The sequence below is a fragment of the Abramis brama genome (genome assembly GCF_963993115.1).
Source record: "Abramis brama genome assembly, chromosome: 24".
Classification (NCBI taxonomy): Eukaryota; Metazoa; Chordata; class Actinopteri; order Cypriniformes; family Leuciscidae; genus Abramis; species Abramis brama.
Window position 1 is genome coordinate 25,027,357 of NC_139986.1, and position 14,744 is coordinate 25,042,100.

Consider the following 14,744-nt stretch of genomic DNA (forward strand, 5'->3'; position numbering starts at 1 on the left):
GAAATCTTTTTTTAACAATATAAATATTTACTATCACTTTTTATAAATTTTTGATATATATTTTTTATTTCAGGTTAATTGGGACACTTTTTGCCATTAAGATGACTGGGAAAAGTGTCCCAATCAACCTGTATTCGCCCCTATACAGTATTTCCTGCTGGACACAATTGCACAAGTATCTACTGCAATAGCTAGTAATACCTTGAGCCAATCGAATTTAACAATAATCCGCAGTTTGTGACTGCATAAAGTAAATAGAACAATAGCCTTTTAATACCTTAAAAATAGCTTGGTACTTAGTTGGAGAAACTGTCTAAACTGTTCAAACGGATTGCCATACAGCAGGTTGCAGTGAGGCTGTTCAACAATAACAGTTCCTTCACCTCAGTCACACATTTGCTCCGGTAAGTGACGGATCTATTTTGAACGGGAGGTTGGACAGAAAGAAGAGCGTCACACAGAAAGCAAAGACACTGGGGGATAAAACACACTGTCCTCCTCCTCTACAGTTCACGGAATTTACCTGTTTTCTCGCGGATATTTTCGCATGCCAGCATCGGATATTTATGAACATCTGCACCGGTTTATACCATCTAGCCTGAGGAGAAAAAGGTAAGAGTCATTTAAAAAAAAATGAAATTCTGAAAGGTGAAAACTTTTAATCTGAGGGAAGACTTCACTCTCGTTTTTTAAATGTTTTTATTTTATTAGAGAAACTTCGCAAATTCAACAAGTTTGAATTGATTACGTTTCTTTATTATTTGTGTCGTATTAAGTCTAAACTTAAACACTAGGCTACATTGTTTTAATTGTGAAAAAGATTTAAAAAAAAAGATTTTTTAAAGAAAGATCCACCCAGACGAAAACGTCTGTCGCTCTTTGAAACTAAATTTATAGTACAGAAAAAATGCCATTGACAAAAACATACATGTCCTATCACACAGCAGGTCGGATCTCTTCTACAAATGGACATACTGCAGACAGAGCCCGACAGCTGAGGTTATTTTTGGGACAGGCAGCTTAGGGTAGTGAGGTGTCAGAGATTGCAAATGTCACGCTTTTCAAAGATCAACATCCTTTTGTTTAATATTATAATACTGGGATTTCATCTCATCAGTAAAACTGACTTTCTGTGGCTAGATTTCACTAGATTAACCACTGTTCTGTTGGAGGTAGTGGATTTAAATTGTTGACCTTTTTTAAAGATGTAGGGCAATAAGAGTATTGTTGCTTGATATAGGATTTTACAGGTTATTTTGCATTTGTTATTCTGTGTAAAGTTATGTCAAAAATGGACAATGTAAGTTTTCCATGGTTTATGGCTTTGTCCATTTGCTTTGAGGTCATCTATATATTACTGTACCCCCAAAACATTAAAGAAATAACTTTTAGTCCCTTTAAATTAACAGTGGTTGACCAAATATATTTTCCCTGGATTTTGTTGAACTTGCATGCATGAAAGTGTTCTTGTGTAACACTGTGTCATTATTACAGCATATCATGTGGATGCTTGTGTAGTGTCACCTGACAGATACATAGAAAAAGTTGGATTCTCAAAAAGGCCATACTTGTTTTAAACCCTTTTAACAAGGTTTATACACTAGACTCTAGTCATTCAATCAACTATTATCTATACTTATTTGTGGTTGGGAAACAGGAGAGCTTTGAGTGAGCATCTCTAAAAGTAGGCATCTCTCATGTCTCAAAATGTCTATTTCAGGATCCTTGACATGGTTATTTGTCATTAGCAGATTATACAAACTGACTTGCAGTATACTAATTTCAGGAGCAGATTTCCAGAAACATTCTGGAGTTGGGTAGCAAGATATAATGGTGACAGGGTGCAAATATGTAAAACTTTATAATCTCAAGTTCTTATGTTTCTCCTCTATTCATTAACCACATCGTGTACTTTTATTAAAGTGTGTTGTTTCATCTCTACAGAAAGCAGTAATGGATCAGAATCTATTTGGTGGGGCTCCACGCTTCCTAACTCGACCCAAGGCCTTCTCGCTGAGTGTGGGACGAGATGCCTCCCTCAGTTGCACTATTGTGGGAAACCCTGTACCTGTAGTAACCTGGGAGAAAGAAAAAATGCTTCTTTCTGCAGGGGGACGCTTCAAAACAGTCGATGATGGTGACGTTTACCGACTTACCATCTACGATCTAACTCTAGAAGACAGCGGTCAGTACATGTGTCGTGCTAAGAACAATGTCGGAGAGGCATACGCAGCTGTGACCCTGAAGGTGGGATTGCCGGAAACTGTGGTAGATCGTGCTCCAGTGTTTACAGTGAAGCCTGTTTCCACCCGTGTGGGTCTAGGGGGTGATGTTACCTTCTATTGTCGTGTGGCAGCCCATCCAGCACCTAACTTTGACTGGGAAAAGGATGGCCGCTACTTGGGTGAGACCAACCGCATTAAGGTAACCTCAGAAAATGAATCCAGCTCCTTGAGGATCCAGAACGTCAGGAGCTTGGACAGTGGTACCTACACCTGCCGTGTGCAGAACTCCATTGGCCGCTCTCAGTCTGCTGCCACTCTGGTGGTGGACCTTCAAGATACTCGTCTCCTGAATGCAGACAAGAGCACATCCCTCCTCTCGCAAATGCAAAAGCGGAAAGAAGAGATGCGGAAGGATATCTCTTTCTACCGCACCATGGAGAGTTCCTCAACATCATCTTCCAAGATCACAGAGGAACTTGATCAGGAGCAGAGGGTTTCGGCCTTAACCAGCATGTTGCCCAAAGGTGTGTTTACCCGAACATGCACTGTGACTGAGGGTAAACATGCAAAGCTTAGCTGTTTCGTCACAGGCCATCCCAAACCTCAGATCATCTGGAGGAAAGATGGGGGGAACATCAGCGAGGGCCGCAGACATGTTATGTATGAGGACCAGGCTGAGAATTTCATCCTCAAGGTGCTCTACTGCAAACAGACCGATAATGGGCTGTACACCTGCAATGCATCCAATATGGCTGGACAAACCTATAGTGCTGTGCTAGTGATCGTCAAAGGTAAGAATAATGTCTGGAGGTATATATATTTTGTAATTTTATGCATCTTAATTGATACATTTGCTATTAGATTGAGTATTTACAGTGCATTCTGTTTAAACTTAGATTTTTACAAGATGATGCTAATGTGGGCCATAAAAACCTTTTGTATATTGTTTGAGGCATGCAAACTTCCATACACTGACATAGTCCTTTCTGGGGGAAGTAATTAATTCATTAGTGTCTTGAACAACCAGATGCATTCATACTTAGCTGTTGTGGTCTTTTCCTAAAGCTATAGCCAATCAGTAAGTGACAAAGGGCCAAATAGCTTGCTCCACCGCAGACCCTCTTTTGGCATTAAAAAAGCTACTGTCAGGATTTACTAAAGGCACGCAGTGAAAAAATTGGCACTGAAAAGGTGTGGACAGGTTTATTTTTGCGGCTGAATTTATTGCATACACATTTGTAGGAGTTTCCCTTTCAGACGCAAAATTTATGAGAGGAGAGTATTTAAATTAATCATGCAAGGTGTTTTACTAAGGTTTACGCTAGTTGATTTACTGGTATTTTCTCCATTATTTAATGCCCCAAAAAAGCATGCTTAAACCAGACTCTAATTTGCACTGCTCTTGGTAGATTGTGTTGGTCATTATGGAAATGATCCGGCTGCATCTGTGTTCTCTAATTTGTGGAAAGTTTTGCGCGTGATCTACTGACGACACTGATTTGCCCTATTTAGTAAATCTGCTAGGCACAGGCTAACTGTAAATACCCCTTGGTTATGTCACAGAATACATCTTAAATTCATAATAAAAGTGAAATCAGGATGAAAGTTTCCCTTTAGAACTACACAAGTACAGTGGTTTACAAAATCATGTATCAGTCGGTGAGTATCATTATTTTAAAGAGTCTGGCAGATAGGAGCACTACATCAGCACAATAACTACTGTGTTAAAATACAGTTGGCCCAATTAAACCACCAACCTTTAAACTGAAATTGTATCAACTAATGACAGTCATCTTTGCCTTCCAGCTCATTCTCTGCTTAGCAAAGTGCTTGCAAGTGTTCGAACAGGGTGTAGCATTACAACTATTTTCTGCTGGTGATGATTAGTTCACAGTTGTTGTAATGGCTAGTTGCAAACTCACTTCTGACGCCATTATGTGGGTGACTTTCCAAGTTATGTCTTCAGGGTTTGAAACATTGATCTGTATCCAAATTCTTTGTTAACTAAGCCTTTGTTAACTAAATTAAGACAATGATTTTCATAGATGTATACGTTTTGTATGTTTAGACAGAGTTCTAATTTTAGCCAGAAGTGTAGCAATAGTATTTTCTTTCCTTGCTCCTTGGTCTTAATCTCGACTATCATGCCACAGGCACCTTAGAGAAAGGTCACAGAAACTTAGCCGAATACCAGTCCACTATTGCAGTACAAAAAGCAGTGACGCCCCTGTGTAGGGATTAGGAGGGTGAAGTTCATGACATTTGTTTTGTGTAAACATGTTCAAATTTCAGATGACTGACTTGGTGGTAAAGTAGAGCCAATGGCATAGGCCTATCTGTTGGATAAAAACATATTAAACATCATATAAAGTCAAAAATGTATTTATTTAATTTGATGGCCAGCTTTATTCTTTAGACGTGGTCTTGTGCCGAAATAATGTTTATACTGTATATGAAGTAAACACCCCAAATAATCTCAGGCCCACCTAAAAATACCCACAAAAACTGTAGTTAACGATTTCGTTAACTACAGACGAATAAGTATGGTTCATCATTTATCGGTACATTTGTAATCCACTTTTAAGTTCACATACATTATGAACACCAAAAACACTGTGGTCCCTTGGAGTGGTCTCCCATTCTGGTTCACTTTTAAATGAACATTGAACTTTTAATGAAGTTTGGTGCATTTGAGTAGTACTATATCTGGAACCACCCTAACCGTTATCATTGTCTTCTTGAAGACCTAATCAATATGAAACCACAAGGAACCAAATTATGACTGCCAGCTAAAAAAGAACTTACTGTGTATGTCTTCTGTATATTCACTATATTCAACATGTCCTTGCCAGAGCCAAAGATTCCATTCAAGAGAAAGCTGCAGGATGTTGAGGTGAAGGAAAAGGAAACGGCAACACTGCAGTGTGAGGTACCAGTGTCGGAAACAAAGGCTAACTGGTTTATGGAGGAGACCCGTCTGGAGGAATGCACCAAGTACCGCATGGATGTGGAGGGAACCCTGCGCCGCCTCACTATTCACAATGTCACCACCAATGATGATGCCGTCTATATCTGTGAGATGAAGGAAGGCAGTCGCACCGTGGCCGAACTTACAGTGCTGGGTAAAATCTTTGAGAGGAAGCCCATCACCACCATTCCAATATGGTTTATTTTGTTAGCTTGAATGATAATGGATTACTTGTGATGTGATGTTTTTTCTGCATTTTCAGGCAATATCACTAAAAAGCTGCCGAGGAGGACAGTGGTGCCAGTTAGCGATACTGTGATCTTCTGTGTGGAGCTGGAGAAACCAGTAGATGATGCATACTGGACCAGGAATGGGGAGAAGCTGAAAGAGGACTCCCGAATTATTATCGCCCGCATTAACAGACAGTACACACTGACCATTCGTGAATGTACCGCGGAGGACTCTGGTGAGGTGGCCTTTATCGCCCATGACTGTAAGACCTCCACCCGCTTCTCTGTCACAGGTGAATACATTTGTAAATCAGACCACTACCTTTCCAAAAGATTTTACAAAAGGTTTTTTGCCTTCTTGTGATTCAAAAACCTCATATCTGCCACAGGAATCACAATTTTATGACACTACAGCTACTATGTGATGGTGTTTGTACTCCATTTCTTTGATGGAGAATGTGTGGAAACAATTCAACACAATTGTTTGTGACATTTACAGTAGAGAGATTCTTTTTCTTTAACCTTATTAACAATAATTTTAACTTTGACCTCAGCACCGAGGAAACACCCTCCAGATCCCCCAGTTGAACCAACGGTGCGGAACAAAACAGATTCATCGATCACACTGTGCTGGTCTCCACCGGACAGTGACCGGCCTGTGCCCATCACCGGCTACTTCTTGGAGCGCAGGAAGGTTGGAGCCCAAACCTGGGTTAAAATCACTAGTACAACTGTGTCTAGCACTGAATATACCTTCAGCGAAATCCCAGAGGAGGCGAGCTATCAGTTCCGTATCTCAGCGGTCAATGATTTCGGTCAGAGTGCCTACTTGGAGGTTCCTGGAACATTTTATCTTGGTGAGAAAGGCTTTGTTGATTGCTGTGGACATTCATAAAATACACTGCCTGGCCAAAAAAAAAAAGTTGCTGTTTGGATTTAAATTGGCAAATGCTTAAGAGTCTATGATTGGATCATTATTGCAGTGATTATTATGGATCTATCATGTTATATGTTTGGGAACAGTTCTTTTAACCCTAATTGATGGAGTGTGTAGCTTTTCATTTCTTAAACAACCATGTAGGAAGACACATCATGGCCATATTCCAGGATGACAATATCAAGATTCATCAGGCTCAAATTGTGAAAGAATGGTTGAGGGAGCATGAAGAATCATTTTCCATCAATAGGAAATCACATCCATTTTTAGTCAAGATCTTGTATTGAAAATGCAATTCAAGCATTCTGTAAAGTCTACAGCGCCTTTTTTTTTTGGCTGGGCAGTGTATAAACCAATATAAAGTTACATAAATCAGTATATTCCAATAAGTATTTTTGAATTTGTTTGATCAGAGCCCACAGCGTCAGTGAAGACAGGCCTGGTGAGCTGCTGTGCACATGCAGACGAAGAAGCCACCTTCACTGTGGAGCTCTCGGGCGTATGTTCTGGCTCCTGGACCATAAATGACCGAACGATCCGCAGTGGATCTGAGTATCTGATCACACGCTCAAAGACCACACACACGCTGGTCATCAGGGAGATGTCCATGGCACTGAACGGGGCACAAGTCAAGTTTGTGGGAGGCGGATCTCAGAGCGTTTGCACACTTACTGTGAAAGGTAAGAAAGGAACAGTTTCTGAAAACTAAAGTACAATAAATTCAACAATGTTCCTGATTTTTTTTCCTTGATGTTCTTTAGCTGCACCTTCACGTTTCACCAGTAAGTCTTCTCAGGTTGAGGTATTTACTTTCAGCAAGCACTCCTCTGCTCAGATGCACACAGAAGTGTCCGACTCAAGTGTCCAGGTGACAAAATGCATGTTTTTTTGTCTTGCAAAATCCAAATAAAATGTTTAAATATACATTAAGTATTTTACATTTTTTGAAATGCTTGCTCCTATCGGAGTTTAAATTGTATTGTCCAACAAGTGGCACAGTTGACTTTTGAGATGCATTGCCCTTACAAAACAGACAAAATCCAAATATCTACAGTAAAAGATGTGTGGACATGATGGGTAATAAGCCATTTTTTTCTTTTTGACAATTAACTACATGTACTGTCTGTGCTGCAGGTTGTTTGGATGAAGAATGGGAAGGAGCTGAGGATGGGTAAAAAATATGAAGCCACAAGTGTGGAGCGCAAACGCATACTGACAGTCCACAACGTGGACCTTGAGGACGTGGGCATTTATGAATGCATGTGTGATGGCGATAAAATGTCTGTCCAACTTACCCTTAAAGGTGAAACAGGCAATTTTTCTCTTCACTTACTGACCTTCAGTTACTTAAAGCTTTTTATAGCCTCTATTTCCAACTAGCCTCTATTTCTGTTTTAGCCTCTATATATATATTTCAAGCTTAAAATAATATTAATTATACAATTATTTACATATATGAAAATGAAACAATTTTAAATTGAAGTGCCATCTGCTTGCAGTGTACTATTTAGGAATTTCTCAAGAATTAAAGTCATTGCTGAGTAGTCAGTGCTTCGTATATCCCAGCTTAGTACAGAGATTTCTGAGTGGATAAATGGTGCAAGCGGTCAGCGTTGACAGCTAGGAACAGCTGAGCTCAAGCTACTCAACAGGAAGTGTTAGAAGTTGTGTTTTAACACTTCTGCTTAGCACTCATACACTCAGGTATCATATATTAAATATGCTTTGGGGTGAGATTTATGATGTGCTCTCAATGCTATTTAAGTTACTACTATATATATATATAACTATTACTATATATATATATAACTATTAGGATACAAAATTTGGCTAAACAGGATGTACAATTTATATTTAATTTAGCTTGATTTTTGGAAATAATTTAATATGATACTGATATCATACTTAACAAAACCATTTTAATAACTATATTTATTATAGAATTTTGGGAACATAATATTTAAGCAGTTGGTAGCTGCATAAACCCAATTATAAATGCAAATACCCTCACATAAAGGCATAAAAACAACGTTTAAAATATTTTACAGTAGAATTACATGTATTTTATATTTTTTAAATATAAATATAAATTTTTCACTGTATGGTAACCAATTTTTTTTTTTTTACAGCAGTTTTTTATATTATTTTTCCATTGAAATGACTAACATGATCAATGCAAACTCATATTTAATATACATATTCCTGACTGTTAATGTAAATGTAAATCAGGAGAGTTTCAGTTGTCACATCTGTTTGTTCGTTTTTTTTGTCACAAGACATCTGTTATATTCAAATGGACAATGGATGTGACTATTTCTTGCCATGTTTGATATGTTTTCTATAATCCATTTCATATTCCTAATCATGTTAAAATTACAGAGAGGTATGGCATCTAATCCTCCATTTTATCCTAACAGAAGAACCAACTAAGTTTGTTAACAAGCCGAGGACTCAGCCCCAGGAGAGTGATGCTCTGGTGGGCGACGTGGTGTTGAGCTGTGAGGTTGCTTCTCCTGGAACCGCTGTTGTGTGGAAGAAAGAACAGATAGAAATAACGGAGGACAAGAGGACAACTTTTATGTCTCAAGGGACGCAAAGGAAGCTGGTCATCAGGGGTGCCAAGCAGAGCGATGAAGGACACTACTCGTGTGAGACGGCAGAGGACAAAATGACATTCCTGGTCAAGATAAAAGGTAAGACTATGCGCTAATTAGTCTTAAACTAAAAATTTAAATGAGCAGGATTAATCAGACATGCCACAATACCTAATTACTGTCATAACTTTATGGTTTTTTGAACATGAAGCTAAACGCTAAATGCTCCTACAGCTAATAAATGATTTAATAAGTGAAATTAAAAGTTATATCAGCCTTGTATAAGATATATTAAAGTTTAGCATGTCATTTATCATACCATTGTCAGATCTTACTGTGGACAGCAATGGTCTTTTGAAGGTACAGCTCTTTCCAAGAAGTATCTTGAACCATGAATACAAAAAATTCTAGATTATTTTCTGGGAAACAATCCCTCTGAGGTTGTTGAAATTTGCATAACATTTATTATTAGTCCAGTGTGTTTTTGTCCATTTTGGAGATGTTTGAGATCTTTTTGTGGTGCAGAACTACATATTTTTTTATGTTTCACTAAAAGAATAAATGTCATTTTTAGAAACTCGGGCTGCTTTCTCCAACAAAGACTCTTATCAGAAAGAGGTGAAGGTTTCAACTTCCCAGAAAGCCACTCTGAGCTGTGAAGTTTCTGATGCCAAAACTGAGGTGAAATGGTTTAAGGATGGCAAGCAGTTGAGCTCCAGTAAGACTGTCCACATGGAGTCAAAGGGCAAGAGCCGTCAGCTGGTGCTGGAGAACGTGGAGAAGAAGGATGCTGGAGAATATACCTGTGAAGTTGGGAATGAAAAACTGGTCTTCAAGATTCGGGTGGAAGGTAAGAACAACATGCCAGTGTTTTGTCTTGTTTTTTTTTAAGGTTCCATTCACTCAATTAAACATGACCAAAGTTTACATAAAACTAAATGTAGTTTCTGATACTGTATTCCTAAATATTGATTTCTGCACCAGACGTTCAAGCCGCCTTCTCCAACAAGGACTCCTATCAGAAGGAAGTCCGAGTAGCATTTTCCCAAAAAGCCACATTGAGCTGTGAAGTTTCTGACCTCAAGACTGAGGTGAAATGGTTCAAGGATGGCAAGCAGTTGAGCTCCAGTAAGACTGTCCACATGGAGTCAAAGATCAAGAGCCGTCAGCTGGTGCTGGAGAACGTGGAGAAGAAGGATGCTGGAGAATATACCTGTGAAGTTGGGAATGAGAAATTGCTCTTTAAGATTCATGTGGAAGGTAAGGAACAACATGCAGTGTTTTATCTTTTTTTTTATTTTTTATTTTTTTTTATTTTTTTATTGTTTGTTTTTTAAGGTTCCAGTGACTTAAACATGATCAAAGCAAAGTTTAAATAAAACTGAAAGTAGTTTCTGATACTATATTCCTAATTCTTGATTTCTGCCCCAGACGTTCAAGCTGCCTTCTCCAACAAGGACTCCTATCAGAAGGAAGTTAAGGTTTCAGCATCCCAAAAAGCCACACTGAGCTGTGAGGTTTCTGACCTCAAGACTGAGGTGAAATGGTTCAAAGATGGCAAGCAGTTGAGCTCCAGTAAGACTGTCCACATGGAGTCAAAGGGCAAGAGCCGTCAGCTGGTGCTGGAGAACGTGGAGAAGAAAGATGCTGGAGAATATACCTGTGAAGTTGGAAATGAAAAACTGCTCTTTAAGATTCGGGTGGAAGGTAAGAACAACATGCCAGTGTTTTGTCTTGTTTTTTTGTGTTTTTTTAAGGTTCCAGTGACTCAATCATACATGACCAAAGCAAATTTTACATAAAACTGAAAGTAGTTTCTGACACTATATTCCTGAATCTTGATTTCTGCCCCAGACATTCAAGCTGCCTTCTCCAACAAGGACTCCTATCAGAAGGAAGTGAAAGTTTCAGCATCCCAGAAAGCCACACTGAGCTGTGAAGTTTCTGACCTCAAGACTGAGGTGAAATGGTTCAAAGATGGCAAGCAGTTGAGCTCCAGTAAGACTGTCCACATGGAGTCAAAGGGCAAGAGCCGTCAGCTGGTGCTGGAGAACGTGGAGAAGAAGGATGCTGGAGAATATACCTGTGAAGTTGGGAATGAAAAACTTCTCTTTAAGATTCGGGTGGAAGGTAAGAACAACATGCCAGTGTTTTGTCTTGTTTTTTTGTGTTTTTTTAAGGTTCCAGTGACTCAATCATAGATGACCAAAGCAAATTTTACATAAAACTGAAAGTAGTTTCTGACACTATATTCCTGAATCTTGATTTCTGCCCCAGACATTCAAGCCGCCTTCTCCAACAAGGACTCCTATCAGAAGGAAGTGAAAGTTTCAGCATCCCAGAAAGCCACTCTGAGCTGTGAAGTTTCTGACCTCAAGACTGAGGTGAAATGGTTCAAGGATGGCAAGCAGTTGAGCTCCAGTAAGACTGTCCACATGGAGTCAAAGGGCAAGAGCCGTCAGCTGGTGCTGGAGAACGTGGAAAAGAAGGATGCTGGAGAATATACCTGTGAAGTTGGGAATGAGAAACTGCTCTTTAAGATTCAGGTGACAGGTATGGAAACATCCTTGTGTTTGTCTATTGGCTTGCTGTTTTTTTTTTTTTTTTTTTTTCTTTATGGAAGATACCACAATTACAATACAGTAAGTCAACAAAGATTAAGAAAACCAACTTTAAATATAACAAAGGGGTTTGATACAGTATGCCTTGCATCTGGTCAAAAAAAAGCATGCCACAAGATTTCATTAATGTGTCTTTATAGATACAACTATTTATGTACTTTTATAGGCAGAAAAATGTGTTGCCTGTTTCAGTCTGCAATGTAATTTGTTTTGGTTTTCTGTGGAATGATTTGTGGTTTATGATAAATTCTTACATTTTCAAGTATAGAGTCCTTGCAGTATCTGTTGTTTAATATTTTGAGTGATATAATTGCCCAAAGAGTACTGTTTTCTGATATTGTCTAATGCCCAACCAGACATTCAAGCCGCCTTCACCAACAAGGACTCCTATCAGAAGGAGGTGAAAGTTTCAGCATCCCAGAAAGCCACACTGAGCTGTGAAGTTTCTGATCTCAAGACTGAGGTGAAATGGTTCAAGGATGGCAAGCAGTTGAGCTCCAGTAAGACTGTCCACATGGAGTCAAAGGGCAAGAGCCGTCAGCTGGTGCTGGAGAACGTGGAGAAGAAGGATGCTGGAGAATATACCTGTGAAGTTGGAAATGAAAAACTTGCTTTTAAAATTCAGGTGACAGGTATGGGAATATTCTTGTGTTTGTCTATTGGCACTCTATTTCTACTTTAGTTTTTCTTGCAAATGAAAAAGACCAGAACTACAGTAATACAGTGAAGCTTGACAAAAGCTAATTCTACATGTAGCAATAAAAAATTGGCCTTGGTAAAAGAGACCATTGATCTTATTAACATGTGTTTGTAGATTTAGTAATACATGAAGTTTTTCTGTTCAAGAAGTGGTAAATTTTAAAATTAAAAAGCATTTTTTTGCTGAATTCAATGCTACTAAAAAAGTTTTAGTCTGCAATGTGATTTGGATTTATTTGCTTAAAATATAGACCACAATTTATGATCCATTCTGGCTTTCTCAACCATCCAGTCCTTACAGTATCTGACGTCTATTACTTTAAGTAATATATTGACTCAAATAATTCTGTTTTGTTATATTGGATCCATGGTGCACTGTACCTGCCCAACTAGACATTCAAGCTGCCTTCACCAACAAGGACTCCTATCAGAAGGAAGTCAAAATAGCTGCTTCCCAAAAAGCCACACTGAGCTGTGAAGTTTCTGACCTCAAGACTGAGGTGAAATGGTTCAAGGATGGCAAGCAGTTGAGCTCCAGTAAGACTGTCCACATGGAGTCAAAGGGCAAGAGCCGTCAGCTGGTGCTGGAGAACGTGGAGAAGAAGGATGCTGGAGAATATACCTGTGAAGTTGGGAATGAGAAACTGCCCTTTAAGATTCAGGTGGCAGGTATGGAAAGCATTTTGGACTGTTAATTTTGGCTCTGTGCATTTGGTCATCAGTAGCTGCTCTTGGCCACACCAAATAACTTATTCACAATTTGCACTGATAAGTGAAATATGTCAAATCTTAACAGTCTTCTTTGGGTTGTTTAAAAGCTGCTATGAAAATATTTCTTCTCTAGTGTCATATTTAATGTGTCACTTTAGTATTGACTTTCTCTGTAAATTGGCAAACTAAACTCTTTGAATGAAGTAAACACTTTATACCTTTTCATTAGAGCTCAAAACTGCCTTCACCAACAAAGACTCTTATCAAAAGGAAGTTAAGGTTTCAGCATCCCAGAAAGCCACTCTGAGCTGTGAAGTTTCTGACCTCAAGACTGAGGTGAAATGGTTCAAAGATGGCAAGCAGTTGAGCTCCAGTAAGACTGTCCACATGGAGTCAAAGGGCAAGAGCCGTCAGCTGGTGCTGGAGAATGTGGAGAAGAAGGATGCTGGAGAATATACCTGTGAAGTTGGGAATGAAAAACTTCTCTTTAAGATTCAGCTGGAAGGTAAGACTTTCTAGGACATAAGTGGACCTCCATTAATGAACAATCTTCTATCTTCCTCCAGAACATGGTTACAATTTAGTGAATATTTCTTATTTTTTATTCAGATGTCACTACCAAATTCCAGAAGACATCTGTGACAAAAGAAACTGTGATGGTCGAGTCAAAAGAGAAGGTTGTTTTAAAAACCGAGGTGATGTCAGAGAGTTGTAGTGTTAAGTGGTTCAGGGATGGAGTGGAACTAAAAGATGGATCAAAGTATGAGATGAAACAGGAAGGTCGCTCACGTGTCCTAATTGTTAAGTCCTCTGAATCTAAAGACAATGGCACTTACTCCTGCCAGACTGCTGATGACAAGGTGGAGTTCAAGGTTCAGATCAAAGGTAAAAGCTAATTTGCTATTTCAAAGCAATGAAAATTTTACTGCATATTTATTTAAAAAAAAAAAAATTCAATGCAATTGTCTCTATACTTATACATATGAAGTTTTCAAAGTAGTTAATGTAAGATATAATTGCACTTATTGAAATACTAAATCTAACTGTTTGCAGACAAAATATGATTTAATTTTTCCCCTCAATTATTCCATGCAGAGGTACCTTTAAAATTTGTGGTGCCATTGCAACCGGTATCTGCAGCACTAGAAAGCACCATGACCCTTTCCTGCACCCTCAACAAAGCCACAGGTAATGTCCTCTGGAAGCATAACGGCAAAGAAATCAAACCGGGCGGCAGATTCAGCATCCGCACTGATAGCACCAACTGCATCTTGATTGTCTCCGCTGTGGCTCAGGAGGATGAAGGGGAGTATAGCTGCGAATGCAAAGATGACAAAACCACCACCAAAGTCACCACTAAAGGTAAGAACCATCAGTGTCATGTCTGAAAGTCATAAATTTTCATCAAATGAACAAACGCAACTTAAGATTGTTTTAAGTGATAGATGTTTTGAAATTTTCAATCTAATTTCTCACAGCCCCACGTCTGGTGAGGTTCACTACCAAGCTGAACAATGTTGTTGCAAATGAAGGCAAAGATGCCATCTTCAAATGCTCTATCACACCAGCCGATGTCAGTGTCAGATGGCTGCATAATGGTCTTCCTATAACAGCTAGTCCCAAATTTAAGTTAGCTTTTGGAGGAAGCAGCTACTCCCTCACTATCTTAGCTGTCACTCAGGAGGACGCAGGAGAGATCAGTATCGATGCCGATGGGAAAGTGTGCAAGGCCACACTCCAAGTACAAGGTAAGGATAAC

General features: G+C 39.0%; 1 protein-coding gene across 17 annotated transcripts in view; it reads left to right on the plus strand.

Annotated features, from left to right (window-relative positions):
- Nucleotides 1–389: 389 nt before the first annotated feature.
- The window catches only part of obscnb (obscurin, cytoskeletal calmodulin and titin-interacting RhoGEF b), a 54,010-nt gene continuing 39,655 nt past the window's right edge, over nt 390–14,744 (plus strand). For all 17 annotated transcript variants that reach the window (XM_084102272.1, XM_084102281.1, XM_084102282.1 and 14 more), the window contains exons 1-20: nt 390–612; nt 1,945–3,016; nt 5,078–5,347; nt 5,456–5,716; nt 5,978–6,280; nt 6,774–7,040; nt 7,122–7,228; nt 7,495–7,663; nt 8,778–9,053; nt 9,529–9,804; nt 9,939–10,214; nt 10,386–10,661; nt 10,809–11,084; nt 11,232–11,507; nt 11,932–12,207; nt 12,668–12,943; nt 13,215–13,490; nt 13,595–13,870; nt 14,081–14,347; nt 14,464–14,733. In XM_084102272.1, coding sequence (XP_083958398.1) covers nt 1,954–3,016; nt 5,078–5,347; nt 5,456–5,716; nt 5,978–6,280; nt 6,774–7,040; nt 7,122–7,228; nt 7,495–7,663; nt 8,778–9,053; nt 9,529–9,804; nt 9,939–10,214; nt 10,386–10,661; nt 10,809–11,084; nt 11,232–11,507; nt 11,932–12,207; nt 12,668–12,943; nt 13,215–13,490; nt 13,595–13,870; nt 14,081–14,347; nt 14,464–14,733 — 5,737 coding nt within the window. In that variant the 5' untranslated portion in view covers nt 390–612; nt 1,945–1,953. The remainder of the gene's footprint in view (nt 613–1,944; nt 3,017–5,077; nt 5,348–5,455; nt 5,717–5,977; nt 6,281–6,773; nt 7,041–7,121; nt 7,229–7,494; nt 7,664–8,777; nt 9,054–9,528; nt 9,805–9,938; nt 10,215–10,385; nt 10,662–10,808; nt 11,085–11,231; nt 11,508–11,931; nt 12,208–12,667; nt 12,944–13,214; nt 13,491–13,594; nt 13,871–14,080; nt 14,348–14,463; nt 14,734–14,744) is intronic.